Source organism: Cuculus canorus, chromosome 13, assembly GCF_017976375.1.
Source record: "Cuculus canorus isolate bCucCan1 chromosome 13, bCucCan1.pri, whole genome shotgun sequence".
In the NCBI taxonomy this organism is placed as follows: Eukaryota; Metazoa; Chordata; class Aves; order Cuculiformes; family Cuculidae; genus Cuculus; species Cuculus canorus.
The window spans coordinates 656,275-684,096 of NC_071413.1; the positions used below are offsets into that span (position 1 = coordinate 656,275).

Consider the following 27,822-nt stretch of genomic DNA (forward strand, 5'->3'; position numbering starts at 1 on the left):
CAAGGTCTTAATAAATAACTCAAAAATGCCTGCAGTTCAGCTGAGGATTACACTGCTCCAAGTATATTCTTTATACATTAATTCCATTTATAGAGTTTACTCTGGGAAAGAAGGTGTTCAGCTATTGTTTTTTCCTATTTCTTGACCAAGTCCGTCCAAAACTTTAATTCATCTCTGTGTTAATGCCTGTGAAATAGGAAGCAGCAGGTCAGAGATTGGGAGCATTCTGTGGGATGGAAAATCAGATGGCCACATAAGATGGGCCTTACTTTGGATTTTCTCATCATTTTCCTTGAAAATCAGAACTCATCGTTAACAAACCAGAACAGTTCTTCATTAGTGCATCCTTTTCAGGCCTGTCCATTGCCCTGGCAATCCCCATAGGATGGTGACCTTGTGGGTTCTGGGCTGCTCCACACAGGATCTTGGCAGGTGTTGGTGTTCACACTGCCAGTCCAAGTCAGCAGCTTTGGCACAAATTAGTAAGGTACATCTGATTTCCAAGTGCTGTGGTTTCTATAATAGCTTTTAATTTCATTTTTTTTTTAAACAGAGCGCTTCTGTGTTCACAGCCCGTGCTAAACATGGGATTTGGCTCTGAATTCCCATGGCAGAGCTCTTTTTAAGGCATCTGCTATCATTTATTTACTCACTCCCTGCTCCGGACAGCTGTGTGTCAGCGCTTCCAGAGCTGTCAGAGACGATCCCAGTGACTGGTACCTGTCGGTACATCACCAATCAACTGTCTCTGCTGTATTAGCAATGTGTCATCGGCCCACAAGGAGCATTGGTGCTGTTGGGATGGGCATTGGAAGGTCAGTGTCGGGACTGACGGCTGCCTTGGGTTGCCTCATCCTTCTCTCCTTCCCAGGAGCAGTGACACCATGACCAAGACAGGAGCCACTTGACTAGTCGTTAGTGGGGGGAGTCTGATAACTGCATTACCCCTCGGGACTCGTGCCCTCACATGGCATCAGGCAGCCCTGGGCCGAGGGACATGCATGCAGAGAATCAGGCTTCAGGGGCCACCGGAGCACCACCAGTGTGGTGCCGAAGGCTCACTCTTTTCCTTTCTCTGCGTTCTGGGATCCCTTTGGAAGCACTGAGCGCAGGACAGCGGAGGTGACGTTGCCGTGGCTGGTGCAGCTCAGGAAACCTCTTTCCTGGCACCCCAGCTCAGACTCCCGTGCTCGGCACTGGCAGGACAGCCACTGCCTCTGCCCCAGCTTCCAGCAGCAAGGACAGTGGGACCATAGGGCTCCTGAAGGGACCCTCCAGTGCCTCACAATTTCAAAGCCTGCTTTCCCGAGTTAAACTAATCCCGTGTTTCCAGCAGGAATCAGGATGATGATGAAACGCTCCTCGCTGTCCCACTGAACTTACCTCGCTCTGAGCAGGAAGTTCCTGGGCAGCATCCCTCGCCGCCACTGAGCCAGGCTGAGGAGAGCTGCATGCTTGGAAGGTGATGAATCTTTGGGCAAGGACATAGCATGCATGTCTAAATCCAAGTCAGGCCACGGAGGGACTGTATGGAGCGATGGTCCAGATAGAACCACGTCCATCAGTGGTGCCGGCTGTCCTGAGGGGAGGCAACGCAGGATAAGCAAAAGGCAACAACGTCAGACAAGACAATGGAAATGTACAATTTGATTAAGGAAACATCAGCCACTTCATGATCTTTCCCAAATACACTGACGTTTGTGAGTCATTTATGCTAATTCAGTCAAGACAGTAAAAATACAGTTGTTCAGTGCTACAAATAATGACAGCAGTGTAACCCATTTATGGAGCGCCTGACTAGAATTTCAACTTCCATAGCATAGTGGAATGAGAGACTCACGTTTGTTAACCGCACAGCAAGATGCCGATTGCAATCCTGGTTAAAATGAACCTCGGTTTATGGTTACGTTGCTGGTTGAGCTAGTGCCCACTCGGTCAGATAAACCAGGACGCAGCACTTTGTGCAGTAAAATCATTGTGATGGAGCAATGCTGACCCCAGCACTCAAGTGGTGACACCGGGCTACTGCTGCACAGCACAGACAGCTTTCCTCCTGTCTCTAGCATGTATTCAGTGTGCAGATGTTTGAGGCAACCCCCCAAGATTTCAGAGAAAGCAATGCCCTCCAAGCCCAGCAGCACAAACCCTGGTCTCATGGGAAGAGCAGTCCCAAGTGGGAAACAGCCCCTGCTGCGCACCACCCCTACTTTGTTAGATTGCAATGAATTTTCGTATTTCTCACATGCCTGAACCCTGCCAATATGTAAAAATGGTTGCTGGCAACCTGGGTTTTGTTTTATGATAATGTAATTTATGGGATGCTGAAAGCCTGCAAGTTACTTGCATTTGACCAACAGCTCTGAGTCAAAAAACTGCTGTGTATACTTGACCGAGATTAAAGTGGGTGGGCTGTGTGTGGCTGTATCCAGCTTTCAAAGTGCAGATTGGAAGGCTTCCATTAAATTGTTATTTTCGGTTATCATTAGCTCCTAAATCAGTTAATGTAATTTTTTTTTTCCCCATAATGAATGCACAGCAGCATAAGCCTAAATGCCATATTTTCTATTGATCTATTTCCACAGCCTGTTTGGTGAAATAATTAAAATTATTTATAAGGCTGACCCAATATCTCGGTAGTTCAGTAAATCACGCTGCCACGGGGCAGGCTCTGAACTTGCAGCCATGGCAGACCCAGGCCCTTGGCACAGAGCTGCAGTGGGTGCCAAGCTGTGCTCAGAGCCGGCCCATGGAGATGATGCCCATACCACGAGCTGCTTTGTTCAGTCCTCACCTCTGTTCAAAGGAGGAAAACTTCGTGGTGCTACTAGGCCAGATCAGAATTCGAGCTGCCATCTGCAGGCAACGGAGCTTCACTGGCAACGTGAACATCCCTGGTTTCTATTTCCAGTACTAATCCCACGTCTGCGAAAGCAGCGAAAATGGGGGCAGCTGTGGAGCTGGGTAGCTTTACCTGCAAGATAATGTGGGAAATGATTATTTCTATCTTTTTTGGTTGTTTAATCTCATAAGGGAACTATCAACACACAGTGTTTAAATGCCAGGGCTGGAAGGGCTCAGTAGTGTCAAGACAGGGATACCCTAAGGCACACCTCAAAGCTCTTAAATGTAATCTCAGAGACTCCTCAGCAGAGGGAGGGCTCTGGGCCCCTCCTGTTGTGATCCAGGCTCTCCCCTGGTTCCTCCAGGCAAACCCCCAGGGCTGATACAGGTGGCGCTTGGGCAATAGTCCCAGATTTGTTCCTAGCTCCCCTCCTGGTGCTACAGTGATGCTAATGGGGAGCCCTGGGAGTGGAGACAGAAGGGCACTTTGGTGATTCCAGGGAGGAGAGACAGCAGCTGGTGTCTAGGGAGAGTGCAGGGAGCAAAATACAACTTAAGTGCTGTTAGAAAACACTGGTAGCAATCCACTGGATCATGGAAAACGTGCGTTGTGACAACCCCAGTCTGGAACAGAAAGGACTGAGGCAGCTGCTGTGGGACCAGGGCAACTGCTGCAGAGCTGGGAGAGTGCAGGCAGGGCCAGACACACTATGGGGTCCTGCCCTGGTGCAACAACAGGCAGGACATCAGGACATCTCTGGGGACACACAGGGAGCTGGCAGGGAGGGCATCCCTGGGGACACGGGCAGGGAGGAAGGTCACAGCCCTCCACCCTGTTCTGTGGCAGGAAGGACAGAACCAATGCTCCAAAATCAGTCAGTGTTTCAGAGACCTGTTCAGAATGTCTCTGCTTGCAACCCCTAAACAAGCCCCGAACTTGCTTTCAGCATCTAGGGCTTTTTTTTCTTTTTTGCATTCTATTCCTTAGCCTAATTATACAAAGGAAAGAAAAATCTCCTACAAAACCTTAAAAACTCAAAGATGGTTGTTTGATGCACTCGCAGCAAAGATCATTATCTTCCTTCCCTGACGCTAACACGCCACCATTTCCATTTTGCTTTATATGGACCTGTAATTTCACAATGTGAATTCAGCTGGCCCTACTCTTTTTGTTAAATAAACTTTGCCCTTGCACTGAGTGCTCTAGGCTCTGAAAAGAAAACACTTCTACCTCGTGACTACTGCAAAACGTAGCTCAGAAATTCAAACCAAAGTAGTGGTAAATGATCTGTAATCACACTCAAGGCCAAGCGAGCATCCTCCTCTAAGGGCAGAAGAAAATAAAGGAAAATCTGCTTTGCCCTCTGCTTCCTCAGTGTGGATTTTACAAATCAGAGCATTTTTTCAGAAAGCAGCCTGCTGTGCTGCAGTGTGTGTTCCACAGCCGAAACACCTGTAGTCGTGACCTTACGGCCTCCCTGGGAAGTGTAACTCAGGACCTCATGTCTGCAAGCCCCATGTGCCTGAGCAGAGCCAGGCTCCATGCCCCAGCCCAGAGAGCAGGTGCAGTTCTGTGAAGGCTGCCTCCCCCCCCCACCTGTACAAGCCAGTCCTTTTTCACACCAATTGGTGCAGCAGCCGGAGCATCCTTTGGCTCACTGTCATCCCAGACAACCCCTGCCCTCCCTTGCGGGTGTGATCCCACTGCACCACTCCTCATTTCACACTCAGGCAACTCAGAAATCCTGTTAAACCACACCAACGAGCGGCTGAAGCATTGTGCTGGCTGAGGCTCTGCACTTAACTAGGCTATTGCAAAGCAAAGGATCCCCTGGCAGCTGCCTGCAAACGTGGCTCAGGTCAGTTGTAAGGCTGCAATCAATTTGTTCTGTTTAGAGGACCTGCTAACATGAAACATTCTCTATCTCCCATTCTTGCCCACTATTCAGTTTTAAGGAGTATAAAGTGCTCAATAATCTCTTCCACCTGCAACAATTCCTGGTGGGATGAGAGCTTTCCCCCTCCCACTCCTGTCATTTTGTCCCACTGCAAAGCGTATTCATTAACCTCATACTAAAATTCCTGTATGCTGCCAAGGCAAATGAATAGAATATCGCTATTGCCCTGGGTTATTGTTTCTTTAGCAGACACTTACTAGAGCTTGCCCTCGCACTTGTGTGAGAAGTGCCTCCTCTTCCCATCACTTAAGCCTGAGTAAAACCCGCTGCCCGGCCCCAAAGGCTGTGTTTTCATACCACACACTGCTACAGATACTAACACGCAGCACAAGGTAATGCTTTCTTGGCCAAAAGCCACTCGTCCAGGGTAAAGCACCAAGTCAAGACAACCAAACCGTGCCCCACAGGCCTGCAGAGCTTGACACCCCTTCTCTTGAAAATAGTCTACCTGCATTTTTGGCTATTGATTGTGCTGGCTACCAGCACAATTGATTCCTGAGCCTTAACCTTTTTTTATTCATATTATTTTAAGTTTTAATGTATTATGTTAATTTTATGTAGTTTAACCAAATGAAATCCATTAAACTGTTCAATCTGCTAGAACTCTGATGACCGTTACTACTTTATAGTTAATACTCATGGTGCATCACACATCCCTATCACATATGAGCCAACATTAATTGTGTTTAAAAAAACTCAAATAAAATATTCAGCAAGACCCCACTGTGACTCAAATTGCAGCTGGTGTATGGGAGAGCTGGAGCTTGGATGCCAAATAAAGCTGCAAACAGGCAAGTTTCTTCCAGAAGAGAGAAAACAATTTTTAAATATTTTTCTTTATATTGAACCAGGCAGTTGAATTACAGCAACCCACAGCAGGAGGGATAGAAAACCCAGAGCCAAGAGCACCGGGAAGCTGCATAGGGCCAGGCAAGCTTTTCCAGCACAAGGATTGTCCCCACCCCTGGAGCTCAGCAGTGCCTGCAGAAACAGCAACACAGCCCTCTGCTGCACACAGCAGGATTGCTGTAGTGCCGGGGGGCAGAGGGGTTTGTTATTATTCTTTTTAGAGAGCAATAAATAAAGCCAGGCATAAATTTAATAAAATAAGAAATGATGATGCTAGAACTCATAACTTGGTATTAATAACAGACATTAGGGATTTTATATCACTCTAAACCTATTCCAAGGTGATTTACTTGAAGTGGAAAGCTTCAGAAGCCTGAGAAGCTGAGATGGGCAGGGCGGGTGATGCTGCACATTCGGAAACATGCATTATAGTGATTCTCCTTGCATATATATATCTCCTCTTCATTTTCTATTCACATTTTACATACCTTTCCTCATCTCTGAGCCTTCTTTTTCTTATCTACAAGCTATCTTCCATATTCTCAATTTCTTCGCCTGCTCTTTTTCACGTTCATTTGACAGGGAGCCCTTGTGCTGGGCCACAAGCTAACGTGCTGATCCCTCAGACGCTGCACCTGAAGATAAATTGGGAAATTAAGATGTAGAGCTGTTGGAAGAGGCTGGCTTCCCCAGGCACCAGTTTAGCCTGGATCATTGGATTTACAATACCAGCACCGCCGACACCGCTTTGAATCTAAATCCCTGCAGTGCCCTAGGAATGGCTGTATAAATCCAGTGAAGGAGCACTCAAGTAGCCCCAAAGACCCATAGTGCTCATTCTAGTACTCCATTCATGGAAACTGGTCTTTCCCATGCAGTACAGCAACGACAGCCCAAGGAGCCTACACTCTGCCAAACCAAGGGATCTGCTTGCTGTCGCAAAGCATGGAGCTGCCCAGAGGTCTGCGATATGACCCAACCAGTGCTCAGGCGCCATGTCCTGCAGAGACCAGCTTGACTTCTCCACGCACACAAAGAGATCTGCAACATCATTCCCTACGAGGGATCAATCACTCTAACGCCTTTGTGCTCAACAGCAGCACACCACAAAATCATTCCCTGTCCTGTGCCTCAGCCACTCAGTATCCAAGCAGGGCCCAGTCATCTGAGAGGATTTGTCGGTCAAAGAGAGAGAAACAACAGCCAGGTTTCACGTTGTAACATTGTTTCTCTAACTCTGGATAGAAATAGTGTTAATTTTACATCCTGATCTCTGCTGAAATAAAACCATGACTTCTGTACTAACAGTACTGTGAGCGTTCAGACTCCTAGCAGAGGTCAAAGGTATTAAATGGTCCCCATCTACCTTCACCCAAGCAGCTAACATGACCATTCACCCTGGCTGCAGCGTGCCCCAGAACCTCATGGCTGCAACAGGCGTTACTTCTTTGTTTTGCGTCCTTTTTGTGTGGTTTGTGATGGACACGGGCTCTGAGCTCCAGTGCCAACAGCACGGAGCGATGTCCCAGATGCGGGCACGTGCAGGAGTCCCTCAGCGCACAGGAGCCCACTGGCCTCTGAAGTCACAGAATCATAGAATAGTTTGAGTTGGAAGAGACCTTAAAAATCATCTAGTTCCAACCCCAAAACATGTAATATGTGAGCTTGTGGCTGGAATCTCCCCCCTGCCAGCGGTGGGGATACTGAAAATGCTGGCAAATAGCCTTGTTTCAAAGTTTTTGAAAGCGAATACCCTTGGCCAGGCCTGGGCAGCACGAGGGAGCGATGCCCTGGCCACACGCAAGGAGACAAGAGCCACTTACAGGATGTCTTTCCCATGTGTATAAGTTTTCCCGGAAATCTTATGCATATTCTTTTACTTTGCAAAGTCGAATTTTAACTTTGGGAAACCGTGCGGCAGCCCAGACGCGTGCTCGTTCGGAGCCGGCCCCCGCACTCCCCTCGCCGCTAAGGGGAGGCGATACCGCCAAGCAGCGGCGCAGAAGCTGCCGGTTCGGCCCGATTAAGAGGCGTTACCCTCTCCGCAGAGAGAACGGCATCTGGATAACACCGCTGTAAAGCAAAGAGGCAGCCGGAGAGAGGAAACGCGCCCCGAGGGACACCTCCTCACTTTGAAACCCACACGGGCCCGGCCGCCCCTCAGCTCAGACCAAAGCCCTCCTCGCGGCCGCAGGCCCCGCAGCGCCTTCCCGCCCGGCCTCGGTGGCGGCTGAGGCTCCGCGCCCCTGTGAAGCGGCCGCGGCCCCACGGCCACAACGAGGCTCCCGCCAGGGGAGGGGGAGAAGGGAGCGGCACGCAACCCCGCCTTCCCGCGCTGGCCCCGCCCCACCGGATTCCGGACAGCCCCGCCCCCCGAGTCCCCGCGGGACACGCCCCCGACACGCCCCTGCTCGGGACTGGTCATGCCACCACAACCCACGCCCACCATAAGCCTCCGCCCCGCGGGTCGGCCCCGCCCCTCGCGTCGCCGCCGTGACGTCATCCGCCACGCCGGAAGCGTCGCCGCCATGGAGGGTGAGGAGCTGGGGGTGGAACGCGGCCCGGCCCCGGCGCAGGCCTTGGCGGCCCCGCTGAGCCTTACAGGGGAGCTGTACCGGCGCCTGTCCGCGGCGGAGACGGGAGGGCTGTGCCTCCAGGTACCGCCGCGCCCCGCCCGCCCCCTCCCCGGTGAAACTCGGCATTCTAAAGCCTCCCCTACGATGTCTTTAGCCGCAAGGGGCAGAGGAGGCCAGAGCGTTTGTAAGCGCCTTCCTGAAGCGCAGCATGCCGAAAAAAGAGGATGAGGCCATCCAGGACGTGCTCACTCGCAAAGCCGTGGTCCTGGAGCATTACTCCAAGAAAAAGGCAAAGCCCCAGAGGAGGAAGGCGAAAGGGTTCACTGCCAAGCAGAGGCGGGAACTGCGGCTGTTTGAAATCGAACCCGAACAGCGAAGGTAAGGCTTTAAAGATTTCCTTGGTGTAGTAGAAGCGGGAAGCGCATCAGAAGCATGGGGAAGCAGCAGCACAAACGTGTACCACCATCAGGTACAGATGCCCCGGAGCTGGGGTGGGGCATTTCTCCTTGCAAAAGCACTTTTACTGCAGCTGCGTTTATGTCAGAAGAGCACACCAGACTCCCCGGAACAATGCTGCTGCCACAAGTCCCTGCACTGCTAACATGGAGTGAGCCAGGAGGTCCATGAGGAGGGATTTCTCCTGTCTCTAAGGCAGTCTGCTCCTCAAACACACCACGTTTAGGGTGGAGAGAGGGGAAAACACATGGTTTGGGCTGTTTCTATATAGCAAACCTGCTGTTTAGAGGGGTCACCTCACAGGCTCAGCTACCAGAGCCAATTGCCTCACTGACAAGCATTTGACTTGCCTCTGCTGTAAGCATGGGTGACTTCAGGAATACACCAATGGGTTTATTTGAAGATGCAGCTCCTGTGCAATACTTCTTGGCTTTCTCCTGCAGATATGCCATCTTCCTGCCTCTGCACGAACTCTGGAAGCAGTACATCCGAGACCTCTGCCACGGGCTGAGGCCAGATACGTAAGCTGAGCTACTTTGATATCGGATCTGGCATAGTAGTAACCTGGTATTTGCAGGTTTACTGAGTCACTGCTTGAAACAGCACAGTTACTCGATGCAGATGCGTGCTGCTTCTGTTAGCCTTGACTGTGACATCAGTAGTAAACCCCCCTTTCCATGTAACTTTCTTTCCTTCTTCAAGGCAGCCCAGTGTGGTTCAGAGCAAACTGCTGAAAGCTGATCTCCATGGAGCCATCATCACAGGTATTCCGGTTGTTTTCTTTTACAAAACCTCTGAGGTTAAGCAAACACTCCTACAATTCCAGGAGCTTATTTTTAAATTCCTTTTGGTACCATTAACTCTAGAACCACACAGTCAGGATTGCATGTGGATGGATTCTATCTTTAATTACATTTCAGCTGCTCTTGAAAAATCACATTGCTGGTTCCAAAGATTAACTTCAAGTTTTACTGCACGATTACTGCAACTGCGTTATTTCATAACACTGCAAACCAGGTTCTAGTATCATGATGCAGGTGTAGGGAAGCAAACAAATGCCTTGCGCCTGAGATCTGCTAACGTCCCTCTCTTCTTTCAGTTGCGAAATCAAAGTGCCCCTCTTATGTTGGGATAACAGGAATCATTCTACAGGAATTTAAACATGTCTTCAAAATTATCACTAAAGAGGACAAGTTGAAAGGTAGGCAAGACTTTTTTTCCTGTGTTTTTCACAACCTGAATAATCAGGGATTCTTTAAACACACCGTTTGTCTCACACCTCCAAGTACACTGTTCTGTATCAGTACTTTTAGTTCTGTGCATGGAGCAGCAGAAGTCAGTGTCTTTTCCGATCACGTAACAGCCCAGTACCTGACCAAAGTGTGTCTCATTAGAGAGGAGCAATAAAAAAAGATGCATTTCCAGTGATCCCAGATGATAGTGCACTTGGCTCATTCACCTGGATCATGCTGGATGTTTTCTGCCACATGTGCTGTGTGCTCCAGAGAGAGAGACAGCCTGCATAATTCCGGTTTAAAATTGGGAGGGTTTGGGCATTTTTCTTCTCTTGCTAAAGCATAAAATCCTTGAAACATGGCAAGCCTCGAGCACACACGGGCATGACAGCCCTGGTACTCAGTAAACTGTCATGGCAGGGATTTATGTTAGCCCACCTCTGTTAATTTCTTTCTTTTTCAGTTGTTCCCAAACTTAACAATGTATTTAGCTTGGAGATCGATGGATTTGTGTCCTACATCTATGGAAGCAAGTTCCAGCTTAGAGCAAGTGAGCGATCTGCAAAAAAGTTCAAATTGAAAGGAACTATCGACCTTTGATTTCATGGGAAATAGAAGCATGGACAGAACTGCCTGCTGTGTTCCTGCAGAGCAGGCTTCCCGGCAGACTGGAAGTGGAATAGCTATGAGAGGTGTTTCTGAAGCATTTCTGCTTCCTGAAGAATGACTAGTGTTGTCTTTAGAGCCTTCTCCCAGGCTGCTGGAGCTGGCTGTGTCCATTTTGTTATTTTTATGGAATGCTCTAGCTTTTATTAAACCTACACAATTCATACTGATTACCTGACTTCTATTTCAGTTTATGATCATAAATTTGCACAATGAAATTATATCTTTTAACACTGATAAATATTATTGTTGCCTTCTGTATAAACTGGGCTTTATCTGCTTATAACAAGGTGGCAGGTGGTGACTGCGGCTCATCTGTCACCACCGCTCCTGGGGTGAAATCAACATCTCTGCCTGGTGCAAGCAAGTTGGTTCAGCTGATGGGTTTTACCTTGGCTATCTCCATCCTTGTGGTTAATACCATTACAGATAATATGTGTAAGAGTGAAAATATAAACACAGTGAACATGTAAGCACCCAGTAAGCAAATGGCTTGCAGGGCTGCATTACCGATACCATAATATACCATTTTTTTGATACCATAATAATTACTGCTAATTACTGATACCATAGGTTAAACTGGGTGCACCTCCCTTAGCCAGACACATTGTCATGCAGAGCACGGGGAACAGCAGAGCACGGGGAACAACAGATCACAGGAGGGAGGCACTGGAAGCTAGGAATTCAAACATGGAAATGACCCCATTCAATCTTGTGCTTAATTACTCACAAAACTACTATATGAATATTTAACCTCTACTCACAGAGCTTTACTCTAGCCTGTATTTAAATGAGGTCTGTTACGCATTTAAAAAAAACACCTTTGCTCTTATATTAAGTGTTGCATACCCAGGTTTTAAAGGCTGGCATGGAGAGCACTTGTTTTGTATCACTTGTATTCCCGTACCAGAGTGCTCACAAACAAGAAGGCAGTTTCACAGCATAAGCCTTCTGAACTCACTGACCACTGCTGAGGAAGCCTCTTCTGTTTAAACCTTCTATAAACACTTGCTTTAGGGGTGCAATAGGGGCTCTTACAGAGACCCTACACCGGCATCAGGTGAGACCTTTTCAGGCGCATCCTCAACCCCCTTTCATCCCCTTTTTTCTACTGTGTACTTCCAAGATCTTTTCGATTGCACAGTCTCCAATGGAGCAGGCAGGTGTGAGTTGTCTGGGAGCTGGTTCCCCTGCCACCATCCAGCTATTTGTAGCCAGCCCAGGTCATTTCCTTAACAACACCCTGCAGAGCAGAGTACAGGGGAGCCAGCTCCAGGCAGAGCTCCTCACAGTGCCACACAGCCCATTTCTCTGCCACCAGAAAGCCTAAGTGGATCACTACCTCCATCCCTCCCCAGTCCTTTAGGAGCACCAACCACTGGTCAGCCCTCAGGCCCAAAGTGGCCGCTGCCCTCCTGGACCTGCTGCTGGGAGAGGTTCCTTGGAGCTGCATCTCCACAGCACCATCCTGTGGACACAAACCAGACCCAGCATCACTGAACCAAACAAATCGTTTGAACTCACAGCATAGGCAATACTGCTTTTCACTAGAAGTGGACAGCTTCTCTGCTTCTTTGAAGTTAAGAAGCTGGTATGGCAATAAGTCTTTGTTGCAATTCTGTGAAGCACTGCCCTTGAGATGCTTTTGCTCAAGATGTATTACACAGGGAAAACCAGCTGCTTCACAGTAGTGGAAAACCAGGAGAAACACCCAAGACTTTTGAAAACATGCATAGACACACTTGAGAGTGCAAAAGAGTAGAGGCTTTTTCCAATGAATTTATATCTGTGAAGTAAGAACAAGATGTGCCAAGGTCATCAGACCCAAGCTGTTACTTTATGCAGTCCCCATTACGCAGTGTTCCCTGAAATTAAATGCCTTGGATTCCTGCAAGAGACCAGAAGGAAAAACAAACAGAGAGCTAGGAAGTATAAATCATAGCAGAAACTTTCCTTGCAGGACAATGACCCGATTTTAATTTTGCTCATAGCCTTCAGTGTAACATCTAATTAAGACATCTGTTAAATGTCTATAATATTAAATTAATGGAGGAAGCTAATAGAACTTTATTGGCATATTCCGGTTAATTAACATTAAGGGCCTTTAATGGATGTCTTAAATAGACATCGTTAATGGGTATGCCATATAAATTGGCATTAGGCACAACCACGTTTCACAGTGCTGTGAAGGACGTACCATCTTCTACCATATGGACACAGATGAAGATGATACCCCTTCCCACAGCTCCTGACATTTCTGGTTTTAACTTATTTCAGTGACTGAAGACGACAGAGGCTGCCTGGCAGCCCCTGATGAGAAACGGCAGCAAAGCACTCGTGATTTACAGCGAGGAGTGCTGCAGAGACAAGCAAAGCTCTCCTCGAGGCAGCCCCGCGTTGATGGATAACAAGCACACACAACAGCCACATGTTCGAGACACAGTTGGCAAATCACTTGCTGAGGCCTTTTTGTACTGACCTGGTGAGGCATTCCCAGCAGCCCCAGTCCCTCCAGCCAGATTGCTCCCACAGACCCTGGTGTCACCATCAGTTCCTCGAGCCACCCCCTGCCCTGCCTGCTCTCTTCACACCACAGCTCCGTGTTCACCTTCACCAGAACACATTAAACCCTGTATCGCTTCCTTAGAGTCTGGGTGACACAAAATGATGGCTCACGCTCATCCTTCCTTGCTGATTCATGACCATCCCCAGCTCCTCATTAACCAAGACAGTAAATACTCAATGGATTTAACATCAGAAAACCCGATAACTCATCACAGCTGTCTCTAACATGACCCTTCCTTCCCATGTTCAACTCTGAATTGCACACAGTAGAGACATGTTTGTCACAATATATTTATACCTAACCTCCCACTAAAAGAAAGACCAACCATTATTTGTTTGTTATTCCACCAGGGAATAACAAACAACAACTAACAGCACACTATCCTAGTACATTACACGCATTTCTGCTTTCCTATTCCTATGAAGATATAACATACACAAAGACACAGATCACAGAATCACAGAATCACAAGGTTGGAAAGGACCCATTGGATCATCGAGTCCAACCACCCTGAACTGAAACAACTGTAAACCTTCCACTTACCAACTTTTGAACATTTAAGTAAGAATGGGAAAACAAACAAAAAACCCCAATAGTTTCTGTTTGAAACCTCAAAATAATTCGTTGTAGGAAATACTTGAAATTAAAACAAAGCCACTCATTCAAGAAAACACACAAAATTTTCTATTTGAGGTTTTTTTTATACTTCCTCCAAAAGGTGGATTATGCAGCAATACAATGGAAACCCCCAAACCTCTCAAGACTCTCCTTGGGAAACTTGTGTTCAATCACTGAAACCACAGCACCATGTAGCGGATGTTCGCTCTATATATTCAAGACACGCAATGTTTCACAAAAGCATAAGACAGTGCATAAAATCCTGAGCCAGATCAGAGTGTTTTAATGAATCCTCAAGTCCTGGGCAAGCTTGTCTCCTTACAGACACTGTCCATTTTAGTATCTCTGAACTGGGAGGACTCATGTCAATGCAAGAGGTCAGAGATCACTTCTTAAGCCTCTTATAAACTTTGACCAAGCAATTCCTGTTTAACAAACCTTAAAATAGTTTGGAGCAGTAACACATAGTCCTGAACAAGTAGCTGCATTTTGCAAAGGAGAAGTCCCGGCAAGGGCAACAGGTGTTTCATATTAAATAATGCCTCTATTGAACTGCAGGAGAAAAGGACAGGGTATGGCTGTACCAGGCCAGAATGATCTGGGAAAGGAAACTCCTCCTTCCAAGGGGCACACAGAAAAGGCCGGCAAAGCTGGCTTTGCTATTTTCACCATAACTTACAAACCACAGGTTTGGAAACATTGGTGGTATTTTCTAATTGAGACCAAAAAAATGGTAGAGGGTGAGAAAGAGCACAGAAGGAAAGCTGTACACAGACACATTTTCTAGCTAACGAGCGATTCTGGCCACCTTACCATCCTGCCACAGCCACCAACATCTTCACACAGGATGGTTCATTCCCAGCTCCTGCCACACACACTCCTCCCTCGGCACACATGAATACTTCCCCTCATCATTCTCCCTTTCCTCTGCAGGGATCCTACCGTAGACATCAGTACAAGGCTTCAGCGACCCACAAGCTCCTTTCTGGCTCCAGCAGCTCCATCTCCTCCAGCCTGCACCCCGTGCACGATCTGAGCCCACCAGCAGCAGTAGCTGCATCCAGCCAGTCTCCTGCACTCTCACAGCCAAGAAACGCCCCAGGTGTTGCTGAGGCAGCACCAAAACCAAAGGGCTCTCTCCAAATGGAAAACACCTGAGCACAATGAAAGACCGGCCCTCAGCACTGACACTTCCTGCACCCCTCCCAGCTTGCCAAGGAGGGAGTCGGCCTAGCGCATGCTCCCCTCTGCTCATCTGGTTAGACAAACACAGGGACAAAGCTTGCCATGCTACACCATTCACCAGATCATGGCCCTACGTACCAGGACAAACATGGACAGTGGCTGATTCCATGGAATTCCAGAGGTTTGGCCTGCCTGTGTCTTGTGCTCCCCTCCACCACATCACTGCTCCAGTGACCAATGCCAATGCCCTGTGGCATGCAGGTGTGTTCCTTGGGTGGGGCACACACCAGGCGGATTAAATTAACAAGCAGCTGTGAACAACAGAGCCTGAGGCACAGCTGCCAGAGGTGCACGGGAACAATCCCAGCTCAGACACCAGCCCTGCGGGAGGGATCCCAGAGCGCACAGGGAACCCAGCCACAAGGAGAGCTCTCCCTGCTTTCTGTCACTGTATAATGCAATACTGTGCAACCACCAAAAAGGGACAATGAATGAGTATACAACTAAGAACATAACCGATAACTTTGGACCACAATGCTGAGGGCAAAGGCACAGCCTAAACTTTACAGTTCCCCTGCCCTCTTTCCCAGCCTGGTTCTAGGCTATTACTTTCTTCCATTCTGCACAGCACTATCCCCACAGCACCTAACGATGGCCCAACAACACTGATTTTAAACACGGTGTTTTCAGAACACTTCCAGGCACTGAGCAATCTTCTAGTAGCCATCACCTTCCAAAGGCAGCTGGGCAGCATATTAAAGGTCTGAGGGACAGGCCTGATAATAGACATCTCTTCCCTATCAGCTAATGAATTCAGCCTCATTTCTTTCATCTCTCAGAATGAGATCCTAGCTTTTGGACCTATGTGCTTATGTTCACCTGAGACACTAATCTTGATATATGAAAGAATATATAATAACATAGTTAGACCATGAGTTACAATAGTTTCTGGGAAATACAATATCACCAGAAATGCCAAAGGCCTTTGGCTTGACTTCGCAGGTTTTAAATTGGTCACCAAAAGTGAACATAAGTGCTGAAGTCCTCATATGCTTATTAAAGGCAGAGGACTCCAAAAATGCATCGTGACCACACCCGCGGGACTTCTGGCTGAGTGACACAGCTCTGTGGCCCAGGCTCGTAAGAGAACACTCAGGGAAATGCTCGTGGTGGGTGTGAGCCCAGCTCCAAGGACAGCTCGGACCAGGAGCTCCCTGGTGTACACACAGTACTGGCCCCAAAAGAGACTCCGCTTAACAGCCCTGTTATTCTGGGAGGGAGGGAAGAATAGGAGTATGCAGGGCTTTTAAATGTTAAAATAATTCCATAAATCTGAATAAAATGAGGTTTTGGGGGTGAAATTGTCTGCACACTCTGCTATGCACATTCTTCCTCTAAAGGATTATTTCAAAATTATGAACTTGGAAATGTTCAGCTGGATAGTTCCTGGGTGGCTGAGGTGCTCACTGAAGAATTTAAATGATGTAATAGCTATTGAACACCCCATTATATGGCTGCCTAATTAATGTAAATGATAGCTATGTCTCACTCGCAGAGGATTATTTTACACGGAGGAAAATCTACTCACTGCCACAGTAGCCATTTCGGTAGTTTTTATAGGAGCAGTTGCATTATGGCTTCATTGAGTAAAAGGTAAGTAGCCGTCCTAAATAATGAAGATGGAAGGTTTAATAGTCCCAATAAAGAACCCTGCAGTTTTTTTATTTCAAAAATTAGAGTTTGATTGCAAGCATATGATAATGAGAGGGAAAAGAGCACTGGCATGTGGAATCGTACTGCAGTCCAGGCTTCTTGGGAACTTCCCTTTCTTTTGTGCAGGAATGTAGAAGAATCAGGACAGAAAAAGAGACAATAGGCTCTCCCATACTTTTTATAACAATGTGTCCAAGCTCCAGGCCTCTTCCTGCGGCAACATTTCAGTGGGTAAGGACATGCCGGGTTGTGCCTGTTATACCTCAGAGGCCGACACTACTGAGATCACTGCATAGGGCTGTTCACGAACACACAAATACCCTCAAATAATGCAAGGAACCCAGCTTAGACCCACCAGAGAGATGTTATGCAGACATAAACCAGCCTTGCAAACTTGTCTCGGAACTGTAGCCCATTACAGCAACCTTTTTTGCAAGATAATAACCAAGGGACTCAGCATTTCCATTATGAGATCAAGGTTCTATGTCAGAGATTACAACAGCTATAAAAATTCAAATGCGGTTTAAAACTTGGCATGAGCATTCTCGCTTGGGATGTAGTATTTTTTAAGCAAATTTTTACAGGAAAAGCTAAAAGTGTACTTGTTCCACTTGTTACTTTAGGTCTCTATTGCTACATAATACTCAATCTAGATGCTCACCCGCTCCCCATCGCAGTACCCAAGTTGTCTCTTTTTACAGCTGCACTCTCCAAATGGCAGTTCGGAGCTAGGACAATTGATGTGACGTTCCCTTCTTCAAAGAGCAAACTATCAAGAAAGGTTTTAAAAGAACTTCTGTTCCAAGGCAGCCACATTTTTTTCTAGCAATAAAGCACCACATGTGTTTTAGCAAGTAAAAAGTGGCAACAACATTAACCTGAGTTATGGTAACAGTGACTACAAAACATGCTGGCTGGGGATTCACAAACACCATCTCCAGATGTCTGCAAAAGATCCAATTTATCAAGCACACTCCAGGCAGGATTTGGTATGGGTTTGTACAGCCTAATAAAAGAGCTCTGAAGGATTTATTTGTGTCGATGAAAGGTGCTACCCCTGTGACATCTCTCAGAAAGGTGATTAGATCTCTTTAGAATAAACCATAGAAAATGCACAGAGAGAGGGCAACAGACCCTAGAAATCAAAGCTTGGAATCACCAATGAAATAAAATAGCAGGAAGATGTGGGTTAACATGGCATGGGAAAAAAAAAAGATGGTAGGAATTGTAGGCAGCCTCAGGAGGAAAGCTCAGGTGGTGCCCAGGGAAGCCCAATGCCCTCCAGCTGCAGGGACAGGTTTGACCAAATGCTAAAAACAAAAGCTATGGAGGATGCAGTCACTTTATATCAGCACAGCCTGTGGTCATTTAAAATGCCTCCCTCTGTGTGGGGCCTTAAAAGCACCTTCCTGAAGAGAAAGGGCTGGTTCTGCCTCTGGTTTCCATTGCAGCCTCTCTGCTGAGGCCGTGATCAGATACCTCAGCTAGCACCTACTTCAGGGACCACTTTTACAACACAATTCCCCACCATACAGAAGCCAGAGCGGCAGGGATGCGCTTTTTCTAAGAAAGGCTCCACACAGCCCTCCCCTCGGGTAAGTGCTCTGTGCTAACTAACCACTCACATTAGCCCAAGCGTGGCAGCAGTACAGACAGAGCAGCACAGGCAGTAAATTTTTGTCCCCTCCCCTTCATTCCCAGACTTCTGCTCTACAGAATACATGCTTCATAGGAAGAATATAGGGTTCCTTATTTCCAAGGCTCAATATCCAGGGGAAAAAGAGACATACTCCCATACGTAAACAGCAGTAAAACACACAATCCATATCTTTATAGGTGCCATACCTCCTATTTGACCTGACTTGCAAACAACAGCTCTAGGACAGCACTGCTACGAGACAATCACCTTTGTTTCTGGTTTGTTGTGGTGTTGGGTTTTGTTGTTTTTGGGTTTTTTTGTTTTTTTTTTTAACAAAGCTGGGTCAGCTCTGCAGCATTACTTAGAAAGGGCAAGGCTTACCCAGCAAATGATAACATCTGGGTTTGAACAAGGACCTACTACTGTTCAAAACAAAACTAAGGTGAACAGATTGAGGAATCAAGCTCAATTAAGCAAGAACACTGCGCATTGTAACAACACTCACTGTCTGAAGAAGTGACAAAATAGCTTTTTCTTTTGACTCCTGGAATTCTCCCTCAAAGCACCGTTCATTCCTGCTGCTACCCAGCCGGCTTCTGGGAAGATGGACCATGAATTTTGCCTGCTTTTCCAGAGCCATTGTTGGGGAGGGGGAAACAAAGGAAACCATTCTGCAGCTACAAGCAGGAGGCAATCTTAGCACCTCCACAGGCACCAAGCTTCGCCAGCACAGTCCGCGCTCTGATCAAACCTTGTTTTTATGCAGGAGAGTGGTGTTGGGCTTTGGAAGCAAGCTACTTCCGGGGCCTCACACTTAGGAGAACGTTTCTCAACACAGTTTTCTTCCCGTGCATCGAATGGATTGTAGCTCCACCAAAATGTCACCCATAACTTGTGGCTTAGCTCTGAGGCAGGGGCGTTTTAGCTGATTACTATTGTTGCTGCCGCTAACGTAAAAACGCTGTAGAAATCGCGCCTCCGCGCCCAGATCAGCACGTTCTGCTTTGGTACCAGCAGATGGAGCCACACGCTCACAGTTTTAAAGCGGTTTTTTCCCCGTTGTGACAGCAAACCCACCCACGAAGCAGACAGTGCCCAGACGCTGCTCCCTTACCTCACATGAACTTCCCTCCTCGCCGCCTGTGTGCTGAGCCGGCGCGTGCCTTCCCCCCTGCCAGCTGCCTCTCTCAGGTGTTCCCATAACAACTGCATTTTCCTTACTGCAAATTTATTTTCTGAATTGCCTACTGCATCGAAATGAAATCAGGAAACCGAACCAAACCAAGCCAGGCATTTCCAACTGCTAAAATATCAGGCCTTTCATTTCCTCCGTGAAAGGACATACAAGGTCTGACACACAAAAACCCCCAAGACCCTGCCTGTAACTCTTTATGTAACAAATTAGGAAAATCAGCTAGGATCCCCTTCCCAACAGCTCTGTCTGAGCCGGCACACGGCTGCACACGATGCTGCCAATGTCCAAAGCAATTCCCAGATAATTTCTGAAGGCTGTTGAGGAGCTCTGTTGGTTTCACTTTCAGGTCTTCTCCTGCCAAAGCATGGAACTGGTTCCTCTGAGCACTGACTGGAGCTTTGGGATCTCCTCACCATCCGCCTCAGTCAATAACTGAGAAGTTTCCAGCATGGATTTCTTTAGCTTCACAGGAAACTAGATGTTCACTCGCTGTTCACTCTTTGCACAGGAACATTTTCCAACTGGGTAAGGAAACGTCTCTATGTGACCACACGTCCGCTCACACAGAGTGAAGCAATGGACCTGAGCCTTGTCTCGCTGTGACAGGGCAGAATATGCTCCATACCCGTCTCTCCGTCTCTCCTCTCCCACCCTTGGTTATCGAGCTGTAGAGTAAGTCTTGGTTTTTTGTGTCAAACTTTGTACTCTCAAAGGAAATACTGCCTGTCTCAGAACTGCCAATGTAAGACTCTCAACTCCTCGTCTTGTTAAAAGGCCAGACAAATGTAGATAAAATATAGCATTTACTCTGTGTCTTAAGGCCTGAACATGTATGCTCAGGTGAGAGAACAGGCTTGGTGCTGCGGTCACTCCCACATTTGGTGCCCTGAGCCATGCAGGACAGGACACGCATGGGTTTTCTCACTCTGTTGAAGGCAAATAACCCCCCTGCTCTGATTCAAAACCTACTCGCCAAAACACCCCCAACAGTGGGACTTCTCTGTGCCAGCTGCTCTCTCAGGCCCCACTGCCCTGCAGTCCACCCCACAACCCACAAAGGTGGAAAGAGCCTTTGTAAACTGACACACATCTGAGGGAAAGAGATGCTCTTCTCTAAAGGTATGAAAGCCGATTAGGGCTTTCCCGTGTGGATGACTTGCTTCAGGTCAGCTGTAAAGCGGCCAGCCCCAGAGTCAGATCAAAGCAAGGTAATGGCACTCCTAATAAAGCCAGCAGAAATCTTTCAGGTAACAGTGGTTAATGTTCAAGAACACTGTCAAGTCATTTCATGTCCTTCCCTGACCCGGCAATGCCCCAAGGTGCTGCAGAACTGGTTTAAACACACAGACTTAATTAACTTTTTGCCACTCTTTCAGGCTGATCTCAGGTAGCAGCAGCAGCAAGCAGCCAGTTTTATTCTTGGTCATTTCTGTGGTACAATGCTGTAGCCTCCACCACAACACCCAAAATCTCTCTGACAGACACTGAAAATTAAGTCAGCAAAACATTTTAACAATTTGTTCACCACACAAAAAATGATTTGTTTATTACATAATCTAAACACGGGACAGAGTGTGCTGCCTCTGTCTGCAGCCTGACACCAGCAGTAGGTGTTCACACGCAGCTTCAGCTCCCAGCGGTCCTTGGGGAACCTTGGGGAATTTCATGGGAAAACCAGGAGGGTGTGTGGAACACTGACTGGAGTCCACAGCGGGCAAGACTGGCACGAGTGTCATCCTCTACCCCGGGGCTTGTAGGTACCACAAGAAGGCTTCAGCATGTGGAACAACTGGAGTAATAGTTACTAGTAACTCTTAGCATTTATTTAAAAAGATTGTACTTGCAAGCTTATCCCCACCAGTTAATTAACAGCACCCCGAGGAACAAATCTGAAGAAAATGCCATACCTTTTACCCCCATTTACTTTGTGCTGTGGCTGACAGCCTAATTATAGCTTTGGTTGCCAGGATTCATGAGCAACATCTCTAGCACACTCTGAATGTTTTTTGGACAATCACTTAAAAACCTGAATTTGCTTCCATTACCTGTAATATTTGAGCACTGCTCCAAGTCCTCAGGGGAGCTCTATGTTTAGGAATAATTTTGGGGCTATGAAAGTACTCCCTAAAGCTGTGGGTTGGGAGGCCGAGAAAGGACAACCCCTCAACAGGAAAAGACTCTCATACTCTTCTCACTGGCAATCTGGGTCTCTTGTATAGCAGCCATAGTGGTTGCAGTGGTCCCAGTCATACTGCTGTAGGCAGAGACATCTCAGCCACACACCCAGTGCAGGTGGAGCTCAGCTGTGCAGCAAAACCAACAAAAGGGGCTGTACCGTCCATCTACCAGGCTTGATCCCCATTAACCACAACAATCAGAAAGGACACCCAGGCAGCACTGTCCGGTAAGCCAGGTGTGTCCCAAATACGTCACCTGCACTGTTTGTGCTCTTGCTGGTCCGAGAGGAATGGAAATCCTATGCAGAAGTGCAGGATCCCTGTTGCAGATCTGCCTTGATGTGATGGCAAACTGAGGAATTCTCTAGGAGGAAGCAGAAAAGTCCACACTGTTGACAGACTATCGTGTCTGCAAGATGGACGGGAATTTGAACTCCTTTGCAAGGCGACCAAACGTATCACTTAATAAAAACAAGGCATCCTACAATGAACGTCTTTCCCATATTTATTTGTCTCTCAACACAGCAGTGCACAGATTATAGGAAATGGTTTTACATTTAACTTCAACACCAAGTGGTAAGGAAACGGATTGTATCTCACAACATAAATTTGCATCTACCATCATTTAATGGATGTTTTATACATGCTATGTACTACTGTGTTTTTATGGAAAAGCAAAAAAAGTACTTGGGAATTTGTTTTTAATTAAGCAATAAGGCTCAATGGGGTACTGCTATCATGCAATAAAACCACTCCTGGGGTGTTGTGAGGCATTTGGTCCAGATGAGTGCTTCAAATCACCCCCAGATTGTGATTAGATGATTACTCCCTGGAGTTAATATTAGATGTTCTCTCTAGAGTTGTCTTATTGCTAGTGTAAAAAGTCTTCAACATGGGGAAACTAAGTAGCTTTTGCGCTTGAAGAAGATGAAGTTGCAGTTTCGACTGTTGAGTGGCTGGCTGAGCTGTTTGGGTCCCATAGATCAATTCACCTATTTAGCATGCGTGAAAGATCATCTTGGCGCCTTTCTTTGATCCAAACCATTTTACAATTAAGTGGCTTTCTTTTTTTTTCTGGGAGATGGAAGGATATAAAGAGTAAACAACTCCAAAATAAAGCAATCCCAAGACAAGACACTGAGGAATTTGATTCTGAGATATGTATTACTGGCTTTATCTTTTTGTAGGGAATAATGAATCCTAATCACTGTTATGCTAATTGTATTAATGAAGGCTAATGCATGCAGTAGCAGTAAGAAATTCTCCCAAGTTGGGTGCATGAGGAGGTACACGGCTCAAGGCATTTGTGAGGGCTGCTCCCATGCTACTGAATTCGAACGGCTCAAGTGGTACCAGAGCCAAACTGCAGTGCCCTCCCCTCCATCCCCAACTGCTCTTCAGGGCTGTGGTTACAGAATAAATATTTCACCCTGAAAAAAGACAAAAAAAAAAGAAAAAAAAACCTGAAAACAAAATCCAAGGCTTCCTGCATATCTCAGTATACCAGTAAGAGAGAAATCTCAGGACAACAGTAATTATTGCTGGTTCCTCCCACTCCCCAAAGGCAGGATGGTAGCACCTGCACGTGGGCAGGTTTTGCGCAGCTTGAGTTGAAGAATCCTCAATTGCTCCTTCTGATGTCCCTGACCAGCCCATCACACACCTCCCATTACACAAAATCCCTTTGCACTCTCAAGCAGGCAGCAATTTTTACGCTTCACTCATCAAGGTGTGATTCTTCAGGCTGGGTACAGCCCCCGTGTGCTCAGCCCAGCACTTTTAGAGGCACAGCATGCCAACAGCTAGGGATCCCCACCAAGCCAAGGTTTGCGCTCTGGGTTTCCAGGATGCAGCAGAACACCTTGGGAAAAAACACAGTGCCTTTTTGGTTTCCCTTATATTTGCAGAACACAAAAGGAAGCAAAGATTTCCTTTTTCTCCCCCCTGCCCTTTATTACAGAGCTCTCTGCAACACGCCTCAATGCACACGGCTTCCCCAGGCGACCGCAGGAGATGCCACCCTGCACAAAAGGCACTGATGTGGGGGCAGGCACGGGTGCCTTACAAAGAGATGATTTTTCCTTTCCGAGTGCCACGCACCCTCAGCCTGGGCAGCAGTTCCACAGGGAAACAACCAGAGTGTGTTCTTCACTTAAATAGAAGCTATAACCATAGGCAAAGGCATTTATGAATGAAACGCTTAGTGTCTTTCACTAATCAGTCAATCACAGGTGAACACATTTACATCTTTTTAAATTAACTGATGTTTATCACACATTTGTTCTCTGTGCTTTTTTCCCATTTCAATATTTGAAATGCCTAATCTACCTAAGTTTAGTGTTTGAAATACCTAATTGTCCACCGTGATTTATCTTGCATAATAAAAGCACACTCTGAATACGGGATCACTGTTTAAACAGAACAGCAACGGTAGGAGGAGACTTCAGATGGAGAACATGCACAGAATGATGTTATTCTGGAAGGAAGGCTGAGCCCAGAAGATGCAGAGTGCTCTCTCAAAGCACTCTGTAAAATGCTTTCAGCAGCCTTTTTAGGCACATCTTTTCTCCACACTAATTCGTGTTTTTCCTCTCATATGACAGCCCTCTCTGTACTGAATAGCTGCATCTTCTCACAGTTCTGGCATTTCTTACTCTCTTACCTCACCTCCTTCTCACCTTCCCCTCTGAGATTTCAGCTAGAATGTGCTCCCATCACTGGGGAACACTATACAGAAAGAGTGGTCCAGCAGCATGCTACCTCCCACTGGTTTTTAGGTGCGTACTTACCTGTCCCGCTCCTCTGAAGAGAGCAAACAGCTTCTGACCTTTCCCTGTTGTGTGGCCCCATACTGGGCAGCTGTTGGGTGTGACCTGGAAACTCACGGCAATGGACCCACTCGATCAATCCCCTCAGAAAATGAACACGAAGCTGCTGTTAAAGGATGAAAGAAGGTACAGGTTAGTGACCCACCCTGAAAAACCTAAGTAACCTGGATTTAAAAAATGACCTTTTCCGATGAAACAATGCAACCCTTTTCTTGCTTGAACCTGCTCACTTTTCACTTCCAAAATGCCCTCATTACCTTTGGGTTGAAGGTAACCAAACACCCTGATGGAAGAAGTCCCCAGGCTGCTGCAAGGCAGTGGCATTGGTGCCCTGAGAGGCAGAGGAAGGGCTGCTCATGGGGTGAGGGGCACAGGCGCAGCCAGGGTTTGGTGGCAGCAGGTTCACATGCCCTCCCAGTACACTTCGTGCTCTGCACACCCACTGCTTCACCTTGTCTGATTTACTCCTAGGTGTAAGTTTTACCACATCTGCTGCTCACAGTTTTCTCTGTCACGCAGAACAGTATAGAGAACATTTCAGTGACAAAATACCCAGAGTATTTTACAGTTAAGAAGGGTGATATAAATGGAGCTACATATTACTTGCTGATTCAAAACAGCAATGAAAACTTTTACCAAGCTTTGGATCAGATCTCTTCATCACTTCAGTGCCGACAGTCGCAGAGCACTGTGAAGAGAAGGAGCTATTAAAGCTGAGACTGGCTTAGCAGGGGAAGCCCTGGCATTCTGTACATTTCACTGCTGCTATTTATCACTGGAAATGAAGAAGGAACAAGCCAAATCCCTCATGTCTTCACAGCACTGAGAGCTGCCAAGCCTTAACACAGACAGCACACACAGCCTAAAGCTAAAACAGGCTTGAGACCCTTCCTGCAGCGTAGACAACCATGTGTCTGTTTTACTAGAACCCAGTCAAGAGCAAATCCTTGTTATTTATACACAGCATTTAAATCTCACCCGTGCAGTTTACCCGCTTGGTTATTAATTCAGTTCCCGCTCTGCCGAAAGGCCACACACCACATGGCACAGGGCTGAAGGTCTGAGCAGGGCAGGGTGAGGCACAGCACACACAAACGCTCTTGCGATGCCCTCTTGCAGCTTTAGAATCTGCAAGCACGAGTGAGTTTGTGCTACTTGCATGCGACAGCTTTTGCAATGACCACAGAGATTCCTGTGGCCGTGACCCTACGGTGAGGCTCACGGGACTGTGAGTCAGGAGCTCTGGGGATGTTTCTCAGCCTCCCAAGTGATTCACCCTAGGCCAGAGCCATCTGCTGCTGGAACCAATCGCAGATAATGCCCTACTCCCGCTTCAGCATCTGAACTGCCTATGCCCATATGTAACTCTCCAAGCTTCAGCTTTGCTTTCTGTGAGGAGGATACAAACCCTCCCATTGTTCTTAGGATTTATGCTGCTCTTTGAGATCCTCCAAAGTGCCACACAGAGGCAACACACAGCAATACTGCTGTAAAACAAAAGCACGTTGATGGTGTATGGCTTCCTTCTGTGAAAGGCAGAGGAGCAAGCAGGGCTCGCTGGTGCTTTCAGGAATGCTCTCATCATTCTGATAATTGTTTTGCTGCCAGAACCCCAGGAACGACTCGAAAAGTGGGTAACCTGCACATAGGCAAAGAGAAAACCTCAGGACACTTGGACCCTCCAGAATAGGCTTGTGGGGCCACAGTTTCAGCGCACGTGGACCAGGGATAGATTGGAAATGGACATTGTGAAGTTTGAGTCTGTACTGAGGGAGCTGAGCAGGTCTCCGATTTCCACACCCTCATGACTTGGGAGAACCTCAGTTCTATCTCATGCAAATGGTGCCAGTATGGATCCAGAGACACAACTTCATCACAGCAATTCACCTGTTTCTCAAACAGGCTGAGGAGTTGAACCCAGTGGGAGCTGGATCAGACAAACATCAATCCCTCCGTACACACCACACTGACAGAGTGCAGGACAGAAGTTATTCATGCTTATATGTAACCTGGATAATGAACGCACATTGACTTATTCCCTCATTAAAAGGAGTATTCCAAGCTCAATTCAACAAGACTTCCATAGTTCAAAGCTGTCTTGTTCACTGACAAAATACCCCATGTAGTCTATCAGTTAGAATTGCTCCATATCCTATTATTGCAGTGGGTTCTCAACATCCTGAACTGAATCTTAATACTAAGTTTCACTCAAAATAATTTTATCAAATGCCTCTTTTTTAAAAAAACATGCATGAAACAGACACTGAGCTCAGAATTCAACAGATGTTTTTGTTACTATTATAATCTAATCTTTTCCTGCAGGATGTTGTAGTAATTTTGCTACTAGAAGATAATAAAAAGCCATTTTCTCCCCCGCAGAGCTTACCTTTGGCTGACTCAGCTGAGCAGCTGCAGTTTCCTTTACTTGCTTTGAAATTATTGCATCCCAGTTGGGCAAGGTACTTCTGCTACTGAGAAACAAGTGGTTTTGGAGAAAATGCCAGAGGCAAGAGATCAGATAATGCAACTGGAGCAAAGTAAAGGACTTTAAAAGCTGGCAATCTGGGCTGCAGCTTTTTCAAGTGGTCCCACAAATGTCTTACTTTCACAGCCAGAATAAAAGGAGCTCCTGAGCTGGCCTGTCAGACTGAGTTTGTGTCTCATTAAGGCGCTCACACAAGGATTTAACAGCTACCAAAACAACCACCTGACCACAGAAAGTCAGGTCCTGGTTAGTGTTGGCTGCACACCCAGTGCGCGTGGGGGTCAAACCTTGTACTTCTAGCACCTCTGCTTCCCACTGAAGGAGAAACTGGAAACGGTGTTGAAATCCCAGGCTGTTTGGCCAACTCAGTGCTGCGTTTGGCCGACATGTGACAATTACTGCATGTAAAACTAAACAAGCCCAAGCACTGAGATGCACAGAGAGCTGCCAAGTCTTAACACAGACAGCACACACGGCCTAAAGCTAAAACAGGCTTGAGACCTTTCCTGTAGTGCTGACAACCATGCATCTGTTTTACTGGGGAAATGTTCACCTTCTTTCTTTTTCCTAGAACCCAGCCAAGTGGAAATCCTTGTTATTTATACACAGCACTTAAATCCCAGCCCTGCTGTTTACCTGCTCTGTTGAAAGGCCATGTGCAACAGCACAGGGCTGAAGGCTGTCGTTAGGATAACACTAGAGCAAACGCAGAATCATTTTAGCACACAGGTTCAAACCACGTTTAAAAGCAACAACCTAAGGCAGGTTAGGTCTGAGTCACACCGGCAGCAAGACAAACAGATTCAGTGCTTGGAACTTAGTTTCATATAAAGTC

General features: G+C 47.0%; 1 protein-coding gene and 1 long non-coding RNA gene across 6 annotated transcripts; one reads left to right on the top strand and one right to left on the bottom strand.

The window, feature by feature from the left end:
• Positions 1–165: 165 nt before the first annotated feature.
• Positions 166–27,583, bottom strand: LOC128853467 (uncharacterized). 5 transcript variants are annotated; one of them, XR_008452002.1, is made up of 6 exons: positions 26,889–27,583; positions 24,464–24,608; positions 21,931–22,038; positions 6,137–6,283; positions 2,792–2,971; positions 166–1,579 (listed from the first exon to the last, which is right to left on the bottom strand). It is a non-coding gene; the product is annotated as an uncharacterized LOC128853467 (long non-coding RNA). The 5 variants fall into 5 exon arrangements; XR_008452000.1 differs by lacking the exon at positions 166–1,579 and having other exon boundaries at positions 2,665–2,971; positions 26,889–27,573; XR_008452001.1 differs by lacking the exons at positions 166–1,579; positions 2,792–2,971; positions 6,137–6,283 and adding exons at positions 19,673–21,286; positions 25,139–25,190 and having other exon boundaries at positions 26,889–27,546.
• On the top strand, positions 8,141–12,811 carry POP4 (POP4 homolog, ribonuclease P/MRP subunit). Its single transcript, XM_054078494.1, has 6 exons — positions 8,141–8,305; positions 8,379–8,602; positions 9,124–9,201; positions 9,383–9,444; positions 9,780–9,881; positions 10,379–12,811. The coding sequence occupies exons 1-6, from the start codon at positions 8,177–8,179 to the stop codon at positions 10,513–10,515; spliced, it is 732 nt and encodes a 243-aa protein (XP_053934469.1). The 5' UTR covers positions 8,141–8,176; the 3' UTR covers positions 10,516–12,811.
• Positions 27,584–27,822: the final 239 nt, after the last annotated feature.

Bases quoted from the DNA above. Each gene is read 5' to 3' on its own strand.
- POP4 (XM_054078494.1), top strand. From the start codon at position 8,177: ATGGAGGGTGAGGAGCTGGGGGTGGAACGCGGCCCGGCCCCGGCGCAG. The intron at 8,306-8,378 runs GTACCGCCGCGC...CGATGTCTTTAG, and splicing joins CGGGAGGGCTGTGCCTCCAG to CCGCAAGGGGCAGAGGAGGC. The intron at 8,603-9,123 runs GTAAGGCTTTAA...TTTCTCCTGCAG, and splicing joins ATCGAACCCGAACAGCGAAG to ATATGCCATCTTCCTGCCTC.